This window comes from Bos indicus, chromosome 2 (genome assembly GCF_029378745.1).
Source record: "Bos indicus isolate NIAB-ARS_2022 breed Sahiwal x Tharparkar chromosome 2, NIAB-ARS_B.indTharparkar_mat_pri_1.0, whole genome shotgun sequence".
NCBI classification, from domain to species: Eukaryota; Metazoa; Chordata; class Mammalia; order Artiodactyla; family Bovidae; genus Bos; species Bos indicus.
Window position 1 is genome coordinate 110,643,910 of NC_091761.1, and position 17,802 is coordinate 110,661,711.

Below are 17,802 nucleotides of genomic sequence, written 5' to 3' on the forward strand. Positions count from 1 at the left end.
CATTCTGAAGGAGATGAGCCCTGGGATTTCTTTGGAAGGAATGATGCTAAAGCTGAAACTCCAGTAATTTGGCCACCTCGTGGGAAGAGTTGACTCACTGGAAAAGACTCTGATGCTGGGAGGGATTGGGGGCAGGAGGAGAAAGGGACAACAGAGGATGAGATGGCTGGATGGCATCACTGACTCGATGGACATGAGTCTGAGTGAACTCTGGGAGTTGGTGATGGACAGGGAGGCCTGGCGTGCTGCGATTCATGGGGTTGCAGAGAGTTGGACATGACTGAGCGACTGAACTGAACTGAACTGAATACTAATTATTATTTAAACCAAGTCATCCTTAATAAGGAAAAGAAGCCTCAATTGTTTTAAAGTAACTTTCTTAAAGACATGCATACATACATGACTTAATTACTTATCTTTGTACCTTTAGTGTTTGTCTTCACAAATTTCAGAAGCAGATCTGAGCTTGAAAAATTTGGAGTGTTAGAAAAAACAGGAAAGTGTTGTCACTTAATTGTTTTATTTTTCTTACCTGCCATTTGTGCTTTCTTTATTATATCTTAATTTTTATAGGACGTGGGCTATGTCAAGACCAGTTTGCTGATCGCCTTCTGTGATTTATGGTGTTCGCTCTGTAATTTCTTTGTTTCGGTGCTTCAGGCGCGGAATGAAATTTTATTAGTTTGAAGTTGTAATTGCGTGTCCCAGTGATTCACCATCACCCCATCCACCCCACCCAACCCCCCACAGACACAGAAACCCACGTGACACACACTATAGGAGGGCTTTGAATTTTAAAAAGTAAATAAAAATAAGGCCACAAGCAGGAGAGGACATTCACCAGTGGAAAACAACTTTTTACACTGAATGGTAAGCGGTAGTCTCTTGAATGTTCCTCCATCACCATAACAAAGAACTGCTTTTAATCCACTCCCTGAAGCCAAATAGAAGACCACAGAGCAGCAATGTGTTTTCCTGGGGGATAAAAGACCACCAAGTAAACAAAAGCTGCGCAGGCTACTGCAGTCACTCTCTCTCTCTCTCTCTCTCTCTCTCTCTTTTTTTTGGTAAAACTATTGATCTAAAAAGCCTCCAGAGCTTAAAATTACTCTTAAAATGAATCCCATTCTCATGGGTTTGAGTAGGGAGGACTTTCAGCTTCCTGTGACATGGGCGGTCACCGCCTCAGTGCCCTGTAGAACTGGGGTTTAGGGGCAGAGCTGGGCAGGACTTTTGAAGAAAATAGCAGTAGCAGCCGTAGCTGCTTCCATTGAATCGGTATTTGAAGGCATTGCCAATAACATTTTGAAACGAAAGTCTTCAGGGCCACACAGGAGAGGTATTTCAGAATCCGTCTTGATATCTAGTTTCTCTGTTTTTCATTGTGATACAGTTCACATACCATAATATTAACCTTTCTAAAGAAAATAATTCGATGGCTTTACTATATTCACAGAGTTGTGCAACCATCACCACCATCAACCTCCACGATATTTTCATCTCCTTAAAAACAAGCCCCATATATTCACTAGCACTCACTCCCCATTCCAACACTCCCCGCCAAACAGCCCCTACCCCCCCAGATAACCACTAATCAGATAACCACTAATCTCTATGGATTTGCCTATTCTGAACATTTCATGTAAATGGAATCATACCATATTTGTCATTTTAGTCTGACTTCTTTCATTTAGCACACGGTTTTCAAAGGTCATCCTTGCTGTAGCATGTATCAGTACCTCATTGTTTTTCAAGGTCAAATAATACTTCATTGTACAGATGTACTCTGTTTTTTTAATCCATTCATCAGTTGATGGACATTCGGTTTAAACTTTTAATTTGGGGGCTATTGTGAAGGATAATGCTAAGAATGCTGCTGCTAAGTCATTTCAGTCGTGTCCGACTCTGTGCAACCCCATAGACAGCAGCCCACCAGACTCCCCTGTCCCTGGGATTCTCCAGGCAAGAACACTGGAGTGGGTTGCCATCTCCTTCTCCAATGCATGAAAGTGAAAAGTGAAAGTGAAGTCACTCAGTCGTGTCCGACTCTTAGCGACCCCACGGACTGCAGCCTACCAGGCTCCTCCGTCCATGGGATTTTCCAGGCAAGAGTACTGGAGTGGGGTGCCATTGCCTTCTAATATTCATGTACAAATTTCGGTGAGGACACACATTTTCAGGGTTCTTGAATATGTACCTGTTGCAGAAACCAGTACTCAAACACCACACTCGGAGAGCTGAAGAAGTCAGGCTTATTATGCCGGCAGGCCCAGAGGAGTTAACACTCCAAGCACTGAACCCCGAACAAAGGGATTACAGAGTTTTTATAGACAGACTGTAGTGGGCAACACTAGCTGTTAATAGGCTGGTTTAAACTAAGGAGTTTCGTGTCTGCGGGAACAGCAGTCAAGATGGGGAGAGGATGACCCGACTGAAGTGACTTAGCAGCAGCAGCATTCTTAGCATTATCCTTCACAGTAGCTCCCAAATTAATCATTTTTGCAGGGTTATTAAATGCAACCTCATTTAATCAGGTCTGCAGGGGCTGGGCAATTGCAAAGAGCAGTACAAGGGTAAGTGAGATAAACTCCAGTTCCTAGTAGTGCAAGTCCCCACTTTCTGAGACTACATGACCTGCGTGATCTAGACTTTGCAGGGGGCAGGCTGAGTTACAGAGGCAGAAGGAGAAGGAGGTTGATGTAAAATTTTAACTTTTCCTCTTCATCCCTAGGAGTGGGATGGTTGGGTGTCTCGTCTTTCTTTATCCAATTTATCGTGTTAGTAACCTGAGGAGACGGAGAAGGCAATGGCACCCCACTCCAGTACTCTTGCCTGGAAAATCCCATGGACGGAGGAGCCTGTAGGCTGCAGGCCATGGGGTCGCTAAAGTCGGACACAACTGAGCGTCTTCACTTTCACGCATTGGAGAAGGAAATGGCAACCCACTCCAGTGTTCTTGCCTGGAGAATGCCAGGGACGGGGGAGCCTGGTGGGCTGCCGTCTCTGGGGTCGCACAGAGTCGGACACGACTGAAGCGATTTAGCAGCAGCAGCAGCAACCTGAGGAGAAGAGGACTGAGCTTAATTTGGACAGATTAAGAAATGGGATGATTAGAGAAGCTGTGGTCTTTGGGCTACATCTCATTGTTCTCTAGGATGAGGAAATGAATTCCTGACTTTTTAAAAATAAATCTATGGGTGGACCATAAACCCTAGTGACTCACAATGTTTCTGCCCCGTAAGACCTGAGTAGCATCTTGCGTGTGTGTGTGTGTATGTATGCGCTCAGTGATGTCCGACTCTTTCAGACCCTATGCACTGTAGCCTGCCAGGCTCCTCTGTCCATGGTATTCTCCAGGTAAGAATACTGGAGTGGGTTGCCATGCCCTCCTCCAGGGGATCTTCCCAACCCAGAGATCAAAAACCCGAGTCTCTTGCATCTCTGCATTGGTAGGGGAATTTTTTTTTTTTTTTTTTTAAACCACTGCACCACCTGGAACAGCTTACATGCCTCTTAGCTAATTGCTTGCACTATGATTCCCCCGTGGTGATGTGGACTATGGGTGAAGCCAGAGGGAAGAGAGATGTTAGAGTTTAAAAATGTGTGGTTTTGAGGGGCGTTGGAGGTATAATTTGAAAAGAGCTTCTCTGTGTTCCTTCCACCCTGCAGAGGAATCAGCTGTATTATAACAATGAAGCCCTCACACCATGGGGAGTGGGAGATGGATGCTGGGGGAGGGGGATTCTTTGGGTGGGCAGCGAGTAATCCCAGAGCATAAAAAAATCAACGTGTGGCTGTTCTTTAAAATCCTGTGGGGCTTTACTGGTCTTGTTATTTAAAGACTCTTCTGTTTCCTAAACTATCTAGGTTTTTATTTATCCTGGCTTGAAGACCAAAGTTCTGTTCATCAGAGCTGTGTTAGACACGGAAATGTTGTCATTTTGGATTGTATTGGCTTGGCCAAAAATTTGTTCGGGTTTTCTGTTACATCTTGTGAAAAAACCCAAACTTACTGGCCAACCCAGTAAAAAGCAGGAAGGGCCACCACACTAAGAGAAAAAGCGCTGTTTTTTTCTGCTCGCCCCAAAGAGCCCAGATGTCAATGATGATCCTAGGTTGGAAGTTCTTCCACCTTCTGAAGATACACTGCATTTGGGCAGAATTCGCGCCTTCTGTGTGCTTGGGGACAGCAGTAGGTGATCAAGAGAAATGGATTTTCTTTCCATAGTCTACAGTAATTAGGGGAGAAATAAGCAAGTAGGCTAATTTCTCATCATGAAACACCACGGGGCCCTAGACCCGTCAACGCCAGGCAGGGGACCAGCCAGGTGGCAGAGGCTAACAAGCTGTAATTGCTTCCTGTCTCGCCTCCCCATGGATTTTTGCTTTTACACTTAGGCCTTGGAGGCCTCAGCCCAAAGGAGCGTGATGGATGACGGAACTTAATTTAGTTCCTTTAGGTAGAAGGGCCTTTCAACAATGCAGAGCAAAGTCCTTCACGGAAGGCACGCCGTAATGAGTTAATCATTGTACTCCTTCCCTGAGAACTAAACGGAGAAACAGCTCTCTTCTGCCACAGTATTCTTTTTAATAGACTTTACTTTTAGAGTGGTTTTTAGGTTCACAGCAAAATTAAGCAGGAAGTATAGAGTATTCGTAAATAGCCCCTTTACCCATACATGCATATCCTCTGCCAGAATGCGACATTTGTTACAACCAGGGATCCCACACTGGTATCCCAAGTCCTTAGTTTACATTAGGGTTCACTCTTGGTGTTGTGCATTTTATGGGTAGGACGAATGTATAATGATGTGTGTTCACCCTTAGAGTATCATACAGAATAGTTTCAATTCCCTAAAAATTCCCTGTGCTCCACTTACCTATGTCCCCAACCCTCGGCAATCACTGGTCTTTTTACTGTCTCTGTAGTTTGCTTTATCAAAACATCACATAGATGAAGTCATACAGTACGGAGCCTTTTCACACTGGCTTCCTTTCACTTGGTAATGTGTTTAAAAGCCTTCCATGTCTTTTCATGGCTTGAAAGCTGCTTCTTTCAAGTGCTGTAAAGATACTGTCTGTGACCCAGGAAGCAGGTCCTTACCAGTTACTACTTCTGCCAATGCCTTGATCTTGGACTTCATCCTCCAGAACTGAGAGAAATGAATTCCTATTTGTAAGCCACCCCGTCAGTGGTTGGTTGTTGCAGCAGCCCAAGCTGGCTAAGACAACAACAACTTTTTATGATGTGATTGACATGCAATAAACTGTACATACTTGGTTTTATTGGGTGTAATTCACATACTATTCAATTCATTTAAGCATATGATTCAGTAATTTTTAGTGTATTCACGAAGTTTGTGTGTGTATTAGTCTCTCAGTCGTTTCTCTGCGACCCCATGGACTGTAGCCCACCAGGCTCCTTTGTCTATAGGATTCTCGAGGCAAGAATACCGGAGTGGGCTGCCATTTCCTTCTCCAGGGGATCTTCCCATCCCAGGGATTGAATGTGGGTCTTTTGCACTGCAGGTAGATTCTTTACTGTCTGAGCCACCAAAGTGAAAGAAAGTGAAAGTGAAGTTGCTCAGTCGTGTCTGACCCCATGGGCTTTGTGACCCCATGGACGGTAGCCTACCAGTCTTCTCAGTCCATGGGATTTTCCAGGCAAGAGTACTGGAGTGGGTTGCCATTCCCTTCTCCAGGGGATCTTCCCGACCCAGGGATTGAACCCGGGTCTCCTGCATTGTAGGCAGACGCTTTACCCTCTGAGCCACCAGGGAAGCCCCTATTCATGAAGTGTGCACATATTTGAAATGTACCATGTGGCACATTTTGTTATGTGTACATACCCCTAAAATCATCATAATTTAGATACTTGTCACTGAGAAATTTCAAGCCCATTTGTTATTTATTTCCCTCCTGGCAACTGTTGATCTCCTTTCTATCCTGTAAAGTCATTTCCATTTTTAAGAATTATATATATAGGGACTTCCTGGAGGTCCAGTGGTTAAGATGCTGTGCTTCCACTGCAGAGGTCATGGGTTCAATTCCCTGGTCTGGAGACTGAGAATCCCCCGTGCTAAAAAATAAAAGGGGAAGCAGGAAGAATTTTATATGAACAAAATCGTATAGTGTGTACTGTTGTTTTGTTTTTGATCTGACTTCTTCATTCAGCAGAATTACTTTAAGATTCATCTGTGCTGTAGCTTGACTTCTATAGTTCATTTTTTTTGTTGTTGCTGAGAAGTATTCAATTGTATGGGCTTCTATGGTGGCTCAGTGGCAAAGAATCCAGTGCAGGAGATGTGGGTTTGATCCCTGGGTTGAGAAGATCCCCTGGAGGAAGAAATGGCAACCCACTCCAGTATTCTTGCTTGGAGAATCCTATGGACAGAGGATCCTGGTGGGCTACAGTCCATGGGAATCTCAAAAGAGTCAGACACAACTTAGTGACTAAATAACAACAATTCAATTGCATGATCATTCCACAATGGAAATTGGGTTGTTTGCAATTTAGAGCTGTTAAAGAAGCTGCCATCAACATCCATGGACAAATCTTTGTATGACTTATGCTTTCACTCCTTGTGGGTAAATACCTAGGATTGGCGTGGCTGGGTCCTATGGCAATCATTTGTTTTAGCTTTTTAAAAAACTGCCGAACTGTTTTTCCATAGTGGTTGTATCATTTTGCACCTTCTTCTGTGCTGTATGGAAGTTCCAGGCTCCCCCTCCTCCGCAACACCTCGTATGGTCAGTTCCTTTAGTCTCAGCCCTTGTAATACACGGTGTGTCTCACAGTTTAAACTCCACTGGGAACTTCCCTGATGCTCCAGTGGCTAAGACTTCATGCTCCCAATGCAGGGTGCCTGGGTTCAGCCTCGGTCAGGGAACTGGATCCCGCAGGCTGTGACTGAGGACCCTGGTGCAGCCAAATAAATAAAAATAAATATTACAAAAAATGCCACTGGTCCTAACCACCTAGGAGCTCCACCCAACATCACTTTTTTAAGTCTTTGCTCATCCTATTCTTGCCACCTGGATGCTTCTCTGTCTATCCCTCCCCTTAGTTAAACAGTCTTCCTTTTAACATTCAGCCCCAGGACTCCTGGTTCCCCCAGGTTGCACCAAAGTCGACTTCTACATATATATATATACCTATAGAATTCTGTGGATGATTTTTTTTTTCAAAGCATATTTGCATTATGGTGAGATCCTCTGTGTGATGGTTTTCCCCCCTCAAGGATGGGGCCCCAATACAGGCCTGGGTACCTCATTGATTTTCTGTAATGAATGAAAAGGCAGAGACAGGGTTGGTCATCCTGAGAGTGGTGCTTTTTCCCTACAACTTGAAAAACATCACCTCATTTGCTCTTATTCAAAGAGCACTGCCATTACAATAATTGCTATTTGTAATTTATTGATCAGAAACAATTGTGTTGCTAAGAGAATACTTTTAAATAAAACGAACAATTGCCCGCATTCTTAAAAACAACCTTCGGACAGAGAAGGCAAAAGATAAATGAAATCAAAGAAGCTCATGAACTTCAAGGAAATTAAATTTTGTCTGAATGAGGGTCATCTTGTCTGTCTTCACTCTTAGAATTTTAATGTTTCCTCTCTGAGGATTCTAAGTATTTTTGAGTGAACTAAAGTTAGTCATTATGCCTGTAATATTTTATTGATATTGATTAGCGACAAAGGGACAGGATTGAGAAATATATTCAAGCATCTTTGGAGAAATTCTTAATAGTCAATAGTATCTGCAAGTTTTTCAACTCCCCAGAAAATAGTCTAATGCAGGTATCGGGCTCACAGGAGGAAGGCAGAAACATAGAAGAGTTAGCTGGTTTCCAAGACAGTAGTTTCTGGTAAGAAGGGGATGTTAAAGGGGTTAAGTTTCAAAGTCTGATTAGAAATCGCAGCTACGGAATTTGGAGTGATCGTCACTGAGGCTTTAAAGCCTGTGGATTTGGCCTGCTGTGCACAGGCAGTGGTTCTTGATTTTTAACCCAGAGCAAAGTGGCAGCCAAGCAAAAAAAAGAAAACATATGCAGCGCCTTCTGGAGGATACTGAGTGCACTGGAGCAATGCTCAGAATTCAACAGCAAGATGAGTTAAAAGAAAGCACCAGAATATGGGAAACTCTAAAGCAATCTGGCTGAGTAACCCAAAGTATTTTGAAATACTCTTTCATGAGTTTTGTTCCAAAGCAAAGTAATTCCAGCCATCATGAGCTAAATAAAGCTCTAGTAAGATCAATATAGTCATGGTAAGATGAGGAGGTTTATAATTAAAGCCCATGAGAAAGGGCAAGACTACAGTGAAAAGCCATGCTCAAATTCTCATGTGCAGAGCAACCACCCAGGAGCCTTGTGAAAATGAGGGTTCTAATCCCCCAGGTACAGGTGGCAGCCTGTACAACAGCCCTCAGGGGGTGTGGATGCTCTCTGTCCTCAGACTGCACTTGGAGTTGCATATGCAGAAACTTAAGTAAGCAGGTTGCTCTTCTCTTTCGAAACAGATTTTGAAACTTGTCATGTGAAGCTCTCTGGCATAGTAACTGAGTCTGTTCTTAACAGTCCTATGTGTCTTGGGAGGGTATGGAAATCGATTCTGATTTTTACATTGTGCTTTAAGGGAGAAAGAGAAATGGATTTTTTACATTAAGGGCATTGTGGGAAAAAAGAAAAATCAATTGAAAAAAATTCCAGACTGAATTGTGTTTGTTTTAGGGTTGAAAGTATTCCCACCATTTATTGTATGATGCTCTCGACTACTGGGTAACATTAAATTGTATCCAGTATCTTGCCTACATATATCAGAAATAAAAGTGGTACTCAAAAAATTTTAAGCCAGAAGTTCCATAAGAACAGTCACTTTTCTGGTTAAAACTTGAAAATAAAGACTGTCTGATTTGAATGTTAGGTTTCAATCCAATAAGTCTTTACCACTTATTAACTATATGCGATGATTTATACCTTACCCTCTGTAAAATGGGTCTGCATTCTACAGTTGTTTTTGGATTGAGTTAGTATCTGTAAAGCTCTTAGACCAGTGCTAGGCTATCTAAATGTTTGTTAACTATATGACCAAAGTAAGATGTGTTAGTGTCACGTCTTGGTTGCCCAGTGACCCTCTGGAATCCAGAAGGCCTGTTTCCCTTTTCAAACAATGAAAACATCATCCTACAAGACTTCCCCAACGAGCAACTGGATCAGAGAGAAAGGTGATTTCAGCCAAACAACAGGAAACCTCGAAATAAATTCACAGAATCCAGGAGTTTATTATTTCGCTTGTTTGGTTAGACTTACTTCCATCCTTTGGTTTTGCAGCTGGTGATGTATATTGGCCAGGTAACCAAAGAGATCTTGAAGTGGCCCCGCCCCTTCTCCCCTCCTGTCGTGAAACTCGAGAAGAGAGTGATGGCTGAATATGGGATGCCGTCCACCCACGCCATGGCAGCCACGGCCATCTCCTTCACCCTCCTTATCTCTACCATGGACAGGTACCAGGTGAGACAGTGACTCTTCTTCTTCACCGTTTAACACCAGAGGGAGCAAGGAGGGGTTTTGCTTCAGGACTTCAGGGCAAAGAGGGGTTTTTCTTCAGGGGTCTTGCCTTTTTTTTTTTTTTCTGAAGGACAATGAAACTTATGAAGTAAAGATGGGGGAACACTTATTGAACAGTGATGATTTCTTTATTAATGAAGTGACCATATGATTTAGTGTCCAAAGCAGGTTATGCCCAAGAGTGAAAGTGGACACCATTGATAATAAGAGTAAAACAAGCATCACCAGGCTGTGTGGTCTACCCCTTCTGGAAGCATTTTCACCCTGAGCTACTTGACCAGATGGCTCTTAAGTCGATGCCTGCATCCTCTGTTTACAAGAGATACGAGGGGCTGATGATCCTAGTAGATGACTCTCCACGGTGGAGATGATTTCACCAAATCCTCAAGCTCGATATCCCAGGGCCCAGGGTGAAATAGAATCTGGGCTCAAATTAGCTCCCAAAGATGCATCTGCCCTTTCTTGGGGCTCAACTATTAGAAATAATCAGTCCACATTTTCTAGAAAGCTTGTCTAAATGACAGGAGATTAATAAGTGTTGAAAATAGAATTTCACTTATTATCTGCTTAAATGCCAGTTGCAGCAAGACCTTTTCAAAGTTATATACTATTGGGAATTTCATGGTGGTCCAGTGGTTAAAACCTTGGTGCCTAGGTGCAATCCCTGATTGGGGAACTAAGATCCCAGAAGCCACCCAGCACAGCTGAAAAATACATAAAAGTTATATTACTACTTTAATGGAGATTTATTTTTCCTATCTGAGAACTTTTGCTCTATTTTGGTGCTTAATTTCAGAAATTGTATCTTTTGCCTGTTGGAAAATTTAGATTTTGCTAACACTAGCAGTCTCCTGTGTAAATGGCAGCATTGCTTCTCCTGCCCTCTTTACACCAAAAACCCAGAGGCATTCCATGTTTCAGGTTGTAGATAACACGGGAGGCTTGTTTTGGGTTTGAGAGAGAACAAGATTAGTGTCAGGTCCTGACCCACCTGGTTTTCTATTTGGGCACCTGGGATTAGACCTCAGTCTCCTAAATGGGAAAGGGACAGGTATAGGATTATATCTGACTGTGTGTTCAGTCATGTCTGACTCTTGTGACCCCATGGACTGTGGCCCACCAGGCTCCTCTGTCCATGGGATTCTGCAGGCAAGAATACTGGAGTGGGTTGCCATTTCCTACTCCAGGGGATCTTCCTGACCCAGGGATGGAAGCTGTATCTCTTGCGTCTCTTACATTGGCAGGCGAATTTTTTACTACTGTTCCACCTGGGAAGCCCCCATACCACTCTTGATCTTAGCCAACTTAAACATCATGCCAGGATTTAAAAAAAAAAGTCTTAGCTCCCCAATACTGTTGGAGTTTATTGGATGCAGACTTCTGAGCTATGTTGTACTGCCCCCATGCCATCTGTCCCAGAAGGACATAGTGCTCCCATCACTGGCCCCATCACTGGGAGCTGTCAGCATCCAGAGAAACCTGTGAACTTGCTTCCCTTAGGAAAAAAGCAACAAGTGGGGCTGACTGCAGGAAAGCAACAACAGTCATTTTTATGCTTATTTCAAGGCCACCTGGATCTTCTTAAAAACTTCTTTACAGCTCATATGATGAAACAATTTTCTTAAGGCCTGAGTTGTTATGGACTTCTTTTTCTATTTGATTTTTAATGATAAATATATTTAGCTAGTTTGGTTGTTTATTCGTGAATAGCCCTAAAAATGGGTTTATTTCTTTAAATACGTATTTAGGCTAATACCCAACCTCTAAATTGTGACTGCATTAGCTTATTCCATTTTTAACACTTTTTCAATTAAAATCAGAGACCCAGTTAACGATAAATCTTCAGAAAAGCAGTACAAACCTATATCACTGTACTCAGATGTTACATTGGAAAGCACATGTTGACTTGGACTCAGAAGATGTGGTTCCTCGTTCAGACTGTGTCACTGCTGACTGTGTTACTGAGGTCAAGTCACTGCACCTCTCTGAGCCTTGGCTTCTGTTGGGAGGATCAAATGGGATTGATGGGCAACCATCTTTGTGCAAAAGTTCAGGACTAACGCAACTTATTATCAAGGTTAAGGGTTTCCTCATTTGTAGACTGGGGCTAACGATAGACTGTACTTCATAAGGTGTGTGAAGAGTGACCGTAAAGTACTTCACATAATATAGACAGTTCTGTATCATCTTAATTCTTAGCACCATGGAAGACCACAGACATTAGTACTTGAAGCAACTGAATTATATCTCTATATCTAGTTCATCAGCATATCTGTGTGTGCCTTATATGACTTATCATTAGCCAGATTCCTCCAACTGTTTTCATTATTCATCCACAAATGTCAAGATTCAGTGAAGTCTAGACTTTTGCCTTGACATATGTACAGATATGCCAGTCTTAGCTTGGCATTGCTGTTCCCAGACTTCCCTATGAAGCCAGTTGTTGCCAAGCTTTATCTTCACAGCACATCTTGGGAAGGTACCTGGTTGGACTTTGTAAAATTATAGTACCGTCCATATACCTTGCCTCTTGGAAATACTGTGTATTTCACAAATTTTAAGTATAGGTAGAAATAGCGATGGCACCCCACTCCAGTACTCTTGCCTGGAGAATCCCATGGATGGAGGAGCCTGGTCGGCTGCAGTCCATGCGGTCGCTAAGAGTCGGACACGACTGAGAGACCTCACTTTCACTTTTCCTTTCATGCATTGGAGAAGGAAATGGCAACCTACTCAAGTGTTCTTGCCTGGAGAATCCCAGGGACGGGGGAGCCTGGTGGGCTGCCGTCTCTGGGGTCGCACAGAGTCGGACACGACTGAAGCAACGCAGCAGCAGCAGAAATAAAAAATCATTTACTCCACTAAAACTTTCAGCACAATAGCTATGGTCAAGTTCCAGTGTGTCTTATTTGCAGGTCAGTATGTTGTGAAGCTTCCTTCCAGAATTACATTCCTAGGCATTTTTTCCTTCTCTTTCCTTAGTTTTCCCATTTTTTTGAGTGATTTTAGATCATCAAACTGCTGGCCTAAGAAATATGAGATTGAGACTAGGAGTTAATGGATCAGAAACCCCTTCCCTTCTACAACATCAAGCTGTGTGTGTCTGAACCTGAACTGATGCCTTGTTTTCTCTTCCTCCCCTGCAGTATCCCTTTGTTTTGGGACTGATGATGGCTGTGGTGTTCTCCACGTTGGTGGGTCTCAGCCGACTTTACACTGGGATGCACACGGTCCTGGTAAGGCTTTGTGGGCGAGGCTTGGGGTGATATCTGAATAGGAGTGTGGCCAGTGTGTTCTTCACACTGTATGTTTATAAAGCTATTTGCATTTCATAAGAAGGCCAGTGAAGGCTATAATTTTATTTCCCATCAGGCAAATGAATTAGGAAATGATTATCTTAAGGCACATGTATAATAGTAGTAATGAATCATTAAGATACTATCAAGTAGGCTGGTCTGGGTTAGACTGGCTAGAACAGCAATGAAGATCCAGGTAATTTGTTTACATGCTGGTTTACTGATGATGAAGCAGGCAGTGCAGAAACATATCCAGGGTCAGGGATGTTGAGTGATGAATGAAGTTCTTCACTTAGGTCCTCACAGAAATGGTTCTGAAATTCAGGGGTCTTAGCTGCCTTTGCAGGGTAGGAGTCCCACCAGGTCAAAAGAGCCCAGCGTCATGGGCTTGCTTCCTTCCATAGGGGTTTGCATTTAAACAGCTGTCTACTTTTTTTTTTTTTTTAACCATATTAGGAATTTTTTTCAGAGCTGCCACAGTTAGCTCAGTTGAAATGACTCAATTCTATTTCCTAGTGTGCCAGCCATCTGCCTAGGAGTTCCAGAGCATAATGCTGGCCATGGCTTACCATGGGCACTATTTATCATGGTAATTGGTGATAGATTTCTTTAAAAAGGACTAGGCCCTTGCTAATTGTGTTACTCTCCACATGAAGCTCAACAATTGGGTTAGCATAAGGCCTCAGAGGGAAAGGCCAGCCTTCACTGGCCTTCTTGTTTCTCCTCTTCTGCCTGACCTTGGTCATCCAGAGGTGGGGGATGGAAGGACAGAAGCCACAGAGGGGAACAGATTTAGGGAGAGGGTTTGTCAAAATGGGCAGAAGCAGAGAATGGGAAGGAAAATAAACCCAGAGTCCAGGAGTTTATGGCTGCATGGGATTCAGAGAGCGGTACCATCATGCTTTCTTCTTTAAAAAAAAAAAAATTTTGATTAATTTTTGCCTGTGTTCAGTCTTTGTTGCTGCACATGGGATTTCTCTAGTGGCAATGAGCAGGTGGGGGGCTACTCTCGTTGCAGAGCACAGGCTCTAAGGCACAAGGTTCAATAGTTGTGGCACACAGGCTTAGTTGCTCTGCGGCAGGTGGGATCTTCCTGGACCAGGGATCGAACCCCTGTCTCCTGCATTGGCAGGTGGATTCACAACCACTGGACCACCAGGGAAGCCCCATGCTTTCCTCTCAAAACAAAACAAATTCTAACTCCAAGGAAAGTGGGGACCTGAGTGGAATCAGGGCCGAACCCAGGGTGAGGCCAGGAAGGCAGGAAATCGAAGAGGTGCCAAACAACTCTGGAATCAAGAGAAACGATGCTCAGGCAATACATTAAAAAAAAAAAAATCAAAATCAATGCTGAAATTTTCCATGATGAACAAAACATACCAGTTTGAGATAAACTGCCTGTGTGTGACCTTGCTGACTTTGCACCATGCTGGTCCTGGAGTGCAGCCTAGGATGCAAGGGGTGTGAAAATATGACACAACAGTTAGGGGTCAGGCTGATTATCTACCTACCAAGACAGGTCCCTGCTGTTCCCGTCCCTCCGCACAGTGTGTCGCGTGGCTTCTAAGACTTCAGGGGAAAAGGGGAGGAGTGCATTCTCAATTTGCTACACCACTGCACCTCATCATAAAGGGGTTCTCTCCAAATGCGTCCACAGGCTTGAATATGGAACAAAGCAGAACTCTCTTGGGTGTTTGAGTATTTCTTTTATCCGGGGCAACTTTTTAATTTCCATAGGTTTTATTAAAAAGTGATCTTAGGAACTCAGGTTAAAATTAAACCCAAAGTAAACAGGAGACTGTGGGGCTGCAGACATGAATAGAGGGTACAGAAAACCCTGGATTCAATAAGAATCCAGCTACATGTCTATCTTTAGGTCTGAAAGTAGGTTGGGGGGTGGAGAAGCACAAATCTGCGGGGAAGATCGTTAAGGCCTCTCTTTGAGATGCGAGGAATGGGTCCCCCCACCCATTTCAGAAAATCTGTCCCAGGAGAAATTAGAACAAGGGGTATATGTGTGTGTGTGTGCTCAAGTCGCTCAGTCATGTCTAACACTTTGCGTAGTCACAACTATTCCTCCCACCCCCATTCTGCACCACCATTGGAGTCCAGGGACATCCTTCACTTGAATAGTTTTGTCTCCTAAAGTTCAGAGATCCTGGGCTTCTCTGTCAGTCCAGTGGTTAAGACTCCATGCTGCCAATGCAGGGGACGTGGGATCCATCTCTGTCTGGAAAACTAAGATCCCATGTGCTACACAATGGGCCAAAAAATAAGAGACTTGAGACCCTGACTCAGGCCCAGATCCAAGTCAGGCTCCAGGGCTAGAGGCATGATCCAGGCATGAACACACACACTCAGTCGTGTCCAGCTCTTTTGCCACCACGTAGACTTTAGCCCACCAGCCTCCTCTGTCCACGAGATTCTCCAGGCAAGAATACTAGAGTGGGTTGCCATTCCCTTCTCCAGGGGATCTTCCCGACCCAGGTATGGAACCCAAGTCTACTACCTTACAGATGGATTCTTTACCACTGAGCCACCTAGGAAGCCCATGGCCCAGGGTAGGATGATACATAATTTCTCTTAGCAAAAACAGATGTTTTTAATAGAAAGATGGAGTTGAATTATGGATTTACTGTCTTCTCTATTTAGCAGCAACTTAGTAAGCTTCTTGGCTCCGATGGTAAAGGGTCTGCCTGCAATGCGGGAGACCCGGGTTCAATCCTTGGATTGAGAAGATCCCCTGGAGAAGGAAATGACAACCCACTCTAGTATTCTTGCCTGGAAAATCCCATGGACAGAGGAGTCTGGCAGACGATAGTCCATGGGGTTGCAAAGAGTCCAACATGACTTAGTGACTAACACTAGTAAGCTTCTGCAGGCTACAGGCTTGGAGCTAGATCTGGAAAATAGTGGGGTAAATAAAACCTACGCCACCCTCCAAGTGTCTAAGTCTGTTGATGGAGTCAAACATATGAGATTCTGATTACTGGCTCTGCTGCTGCTGCTGCTGCTAAGTCGCTTCAGTTGTGTCCGACTCTGTGCGACCCCAGAGATGGCAGCCCACCAGGATCCTCTGTCCATGTGATTTTCCAGGCAAGAACACTGGAGTGGGGTTCCATTGCCTTCTCCGTTACTGGCTCTAATGAGTGTTATAATTAGCTCAGAACAGCTATATCAGGCCAGGCCACCTAGGTGGCATGCCTCCCTCCTGGACCCCTCACATTCTCCAGGAACAGCCACAGACTAGTGGTTCTCAACCTTGGCTACACATTCAAATCCCATGGAAAACTTTTCAAAAACATTTGGACACCCAGATTTACAGCAGCAGCATTATTTACAGTAGCCAGAAGGTGAAAGCCACCCACATGTCCACTGACGGACGAATGGATAAATAATCTGTGGTTCATACGTACAATGGAATATTATTCAGCCTTGAAAAGGAAAGAAATTCTGACACATGCTACAGCATGGAAGAAACTTGAAGACATCATGCTAAGTGAAACAAACCAGTCACCAAAGAGAAATACAATATGATTGTGCATATATGATGTCCTTAGAGTCGAATTCAGAAAGTCAGAAAGTAAAGTCATGTCCAACTCTTTGTGAATCCATGAACTATAGCCTGCCAGGCTCCTCTGTCCATGGAACTTTCCAGGTAAGAATACTGAAGTGGGTTGCCATGCCCTTCCTGACCCAGTGATCGAACCTGGCTGTCTTATATCTCCTGCATTGGCAGGCAGGTTCTTTATCGCTAGTGCCACCTGGGATTCCCACAGAACGTAAAGGTAAAGGTGGTCGCCAGAGCATGAAGGATGAGAGGAAGAATGGGGAGTTATTGTTAATGGGGTACAGAGTTTTAGTTTAGGGTGATGAAAAAGTTCTGCAGGTGGATAGCAGTGATGGTTGGGCAACAATGTAAATGTTCTTAATACCACTGAACTGTATGCTTTGAAATGGTTAAGATGACAAATTTTATGTTGTGTGTGTGTGTGTGTGTGTGTGTTTAACCATAGTGAAAGATACAGTCCTATGCATTGGTGTTTTTTCAAAGCTCCTTGGTTGGTCTTAATGTGCAGCCAGGGTTGAGAGCCATTGACGAGACTGTCCTTTAGAACTGGGCATGGACACAAGCCTGAACAAAAGAGGGAGGTGGGAACAGTGCTGCATAGGCACTGACTGTGTCCCCCGCCTGAATGGCTCTAATCACACCCGGCTTGGAGGTTCACAGCACACAGGTCATCCAGGAGGCTGCCAGCCTCCTATAAATGGCTCTCCTCCGCTCGTAGTGACTTAAGCGGGCAGGAAGTCCAAAAACAATGTGATAATATGTATTCATACAGCTGAATCACTTTGCTGTAGAGCAGAAACTAACACAGCATTGTAAAGCAACTCTACTCCAATAAAAATTAATTTCAGAAAATTTGGTGACATTACACGGGAAACTTTCTGTCCTTCCCCTTGTAATAGTGTTTTATAGATAGTAGCTTCTGAGTAGACTGGGAACAGTGTATTTTGAGCGATGGCAAGGAATCCATAAAACTATTTTTTGGTGACCAAAGACTGATTTTTTCCTGCTAAAACTACTATTTAAGCTTTGTTTCTTGATGCTTTGTCAAGTGTCTATATGTCCTCTTTTGGTGTCATATCTTTTTGCCTTTTCATACTGTTCATGGGATTCTCAAGGTAAGACTACTGAAGTGGTTTGCCATTCCCTACCACTGGAGTGGTACTCCAGTAGACCACATTTCGTCAGAACCCTCCACCATGACGCATCCGTCTTGGGTGGCCCTACATGGCATGGCTCATAGTTTCATTGAGTTAGACTCACTGGAAAAGACCCTGATGCTGGGAAAGATTGAAGGCAGAAGGAGAAGGGGATGACAGAGGATGAGATGGTTGGATAGCATCACTGACTTGATGGACATGAGTTTGAG

General features: G+C 43.8%; 1 protein-coding gene across 1 annotated transcript in view; it reads left to right on the forward strand.

The window, feature by feature from the left end:
• SGPP2 (sphingosine-1-phosphate phosphatase 2) overlaps positions 1-17,802 on the forward strand; it is a 147,199-nt gene that overhangs the window by 92,985 nt on the left and 36,412 nt on the right. The window contains exons 3-4 of the mRNA XM_070773020.1: positions 9,333-9,512; positions 12,716-12,805. Coding sequence (XP_070629121.1) covers positions 9,333-9,512; positions 12,716-12,805 — 270 coding nt within the window. The remainder of the gene's footprint in view (positions 1-9,332; positions 9,513-12,715; positions 12,806-17,802) is intronic.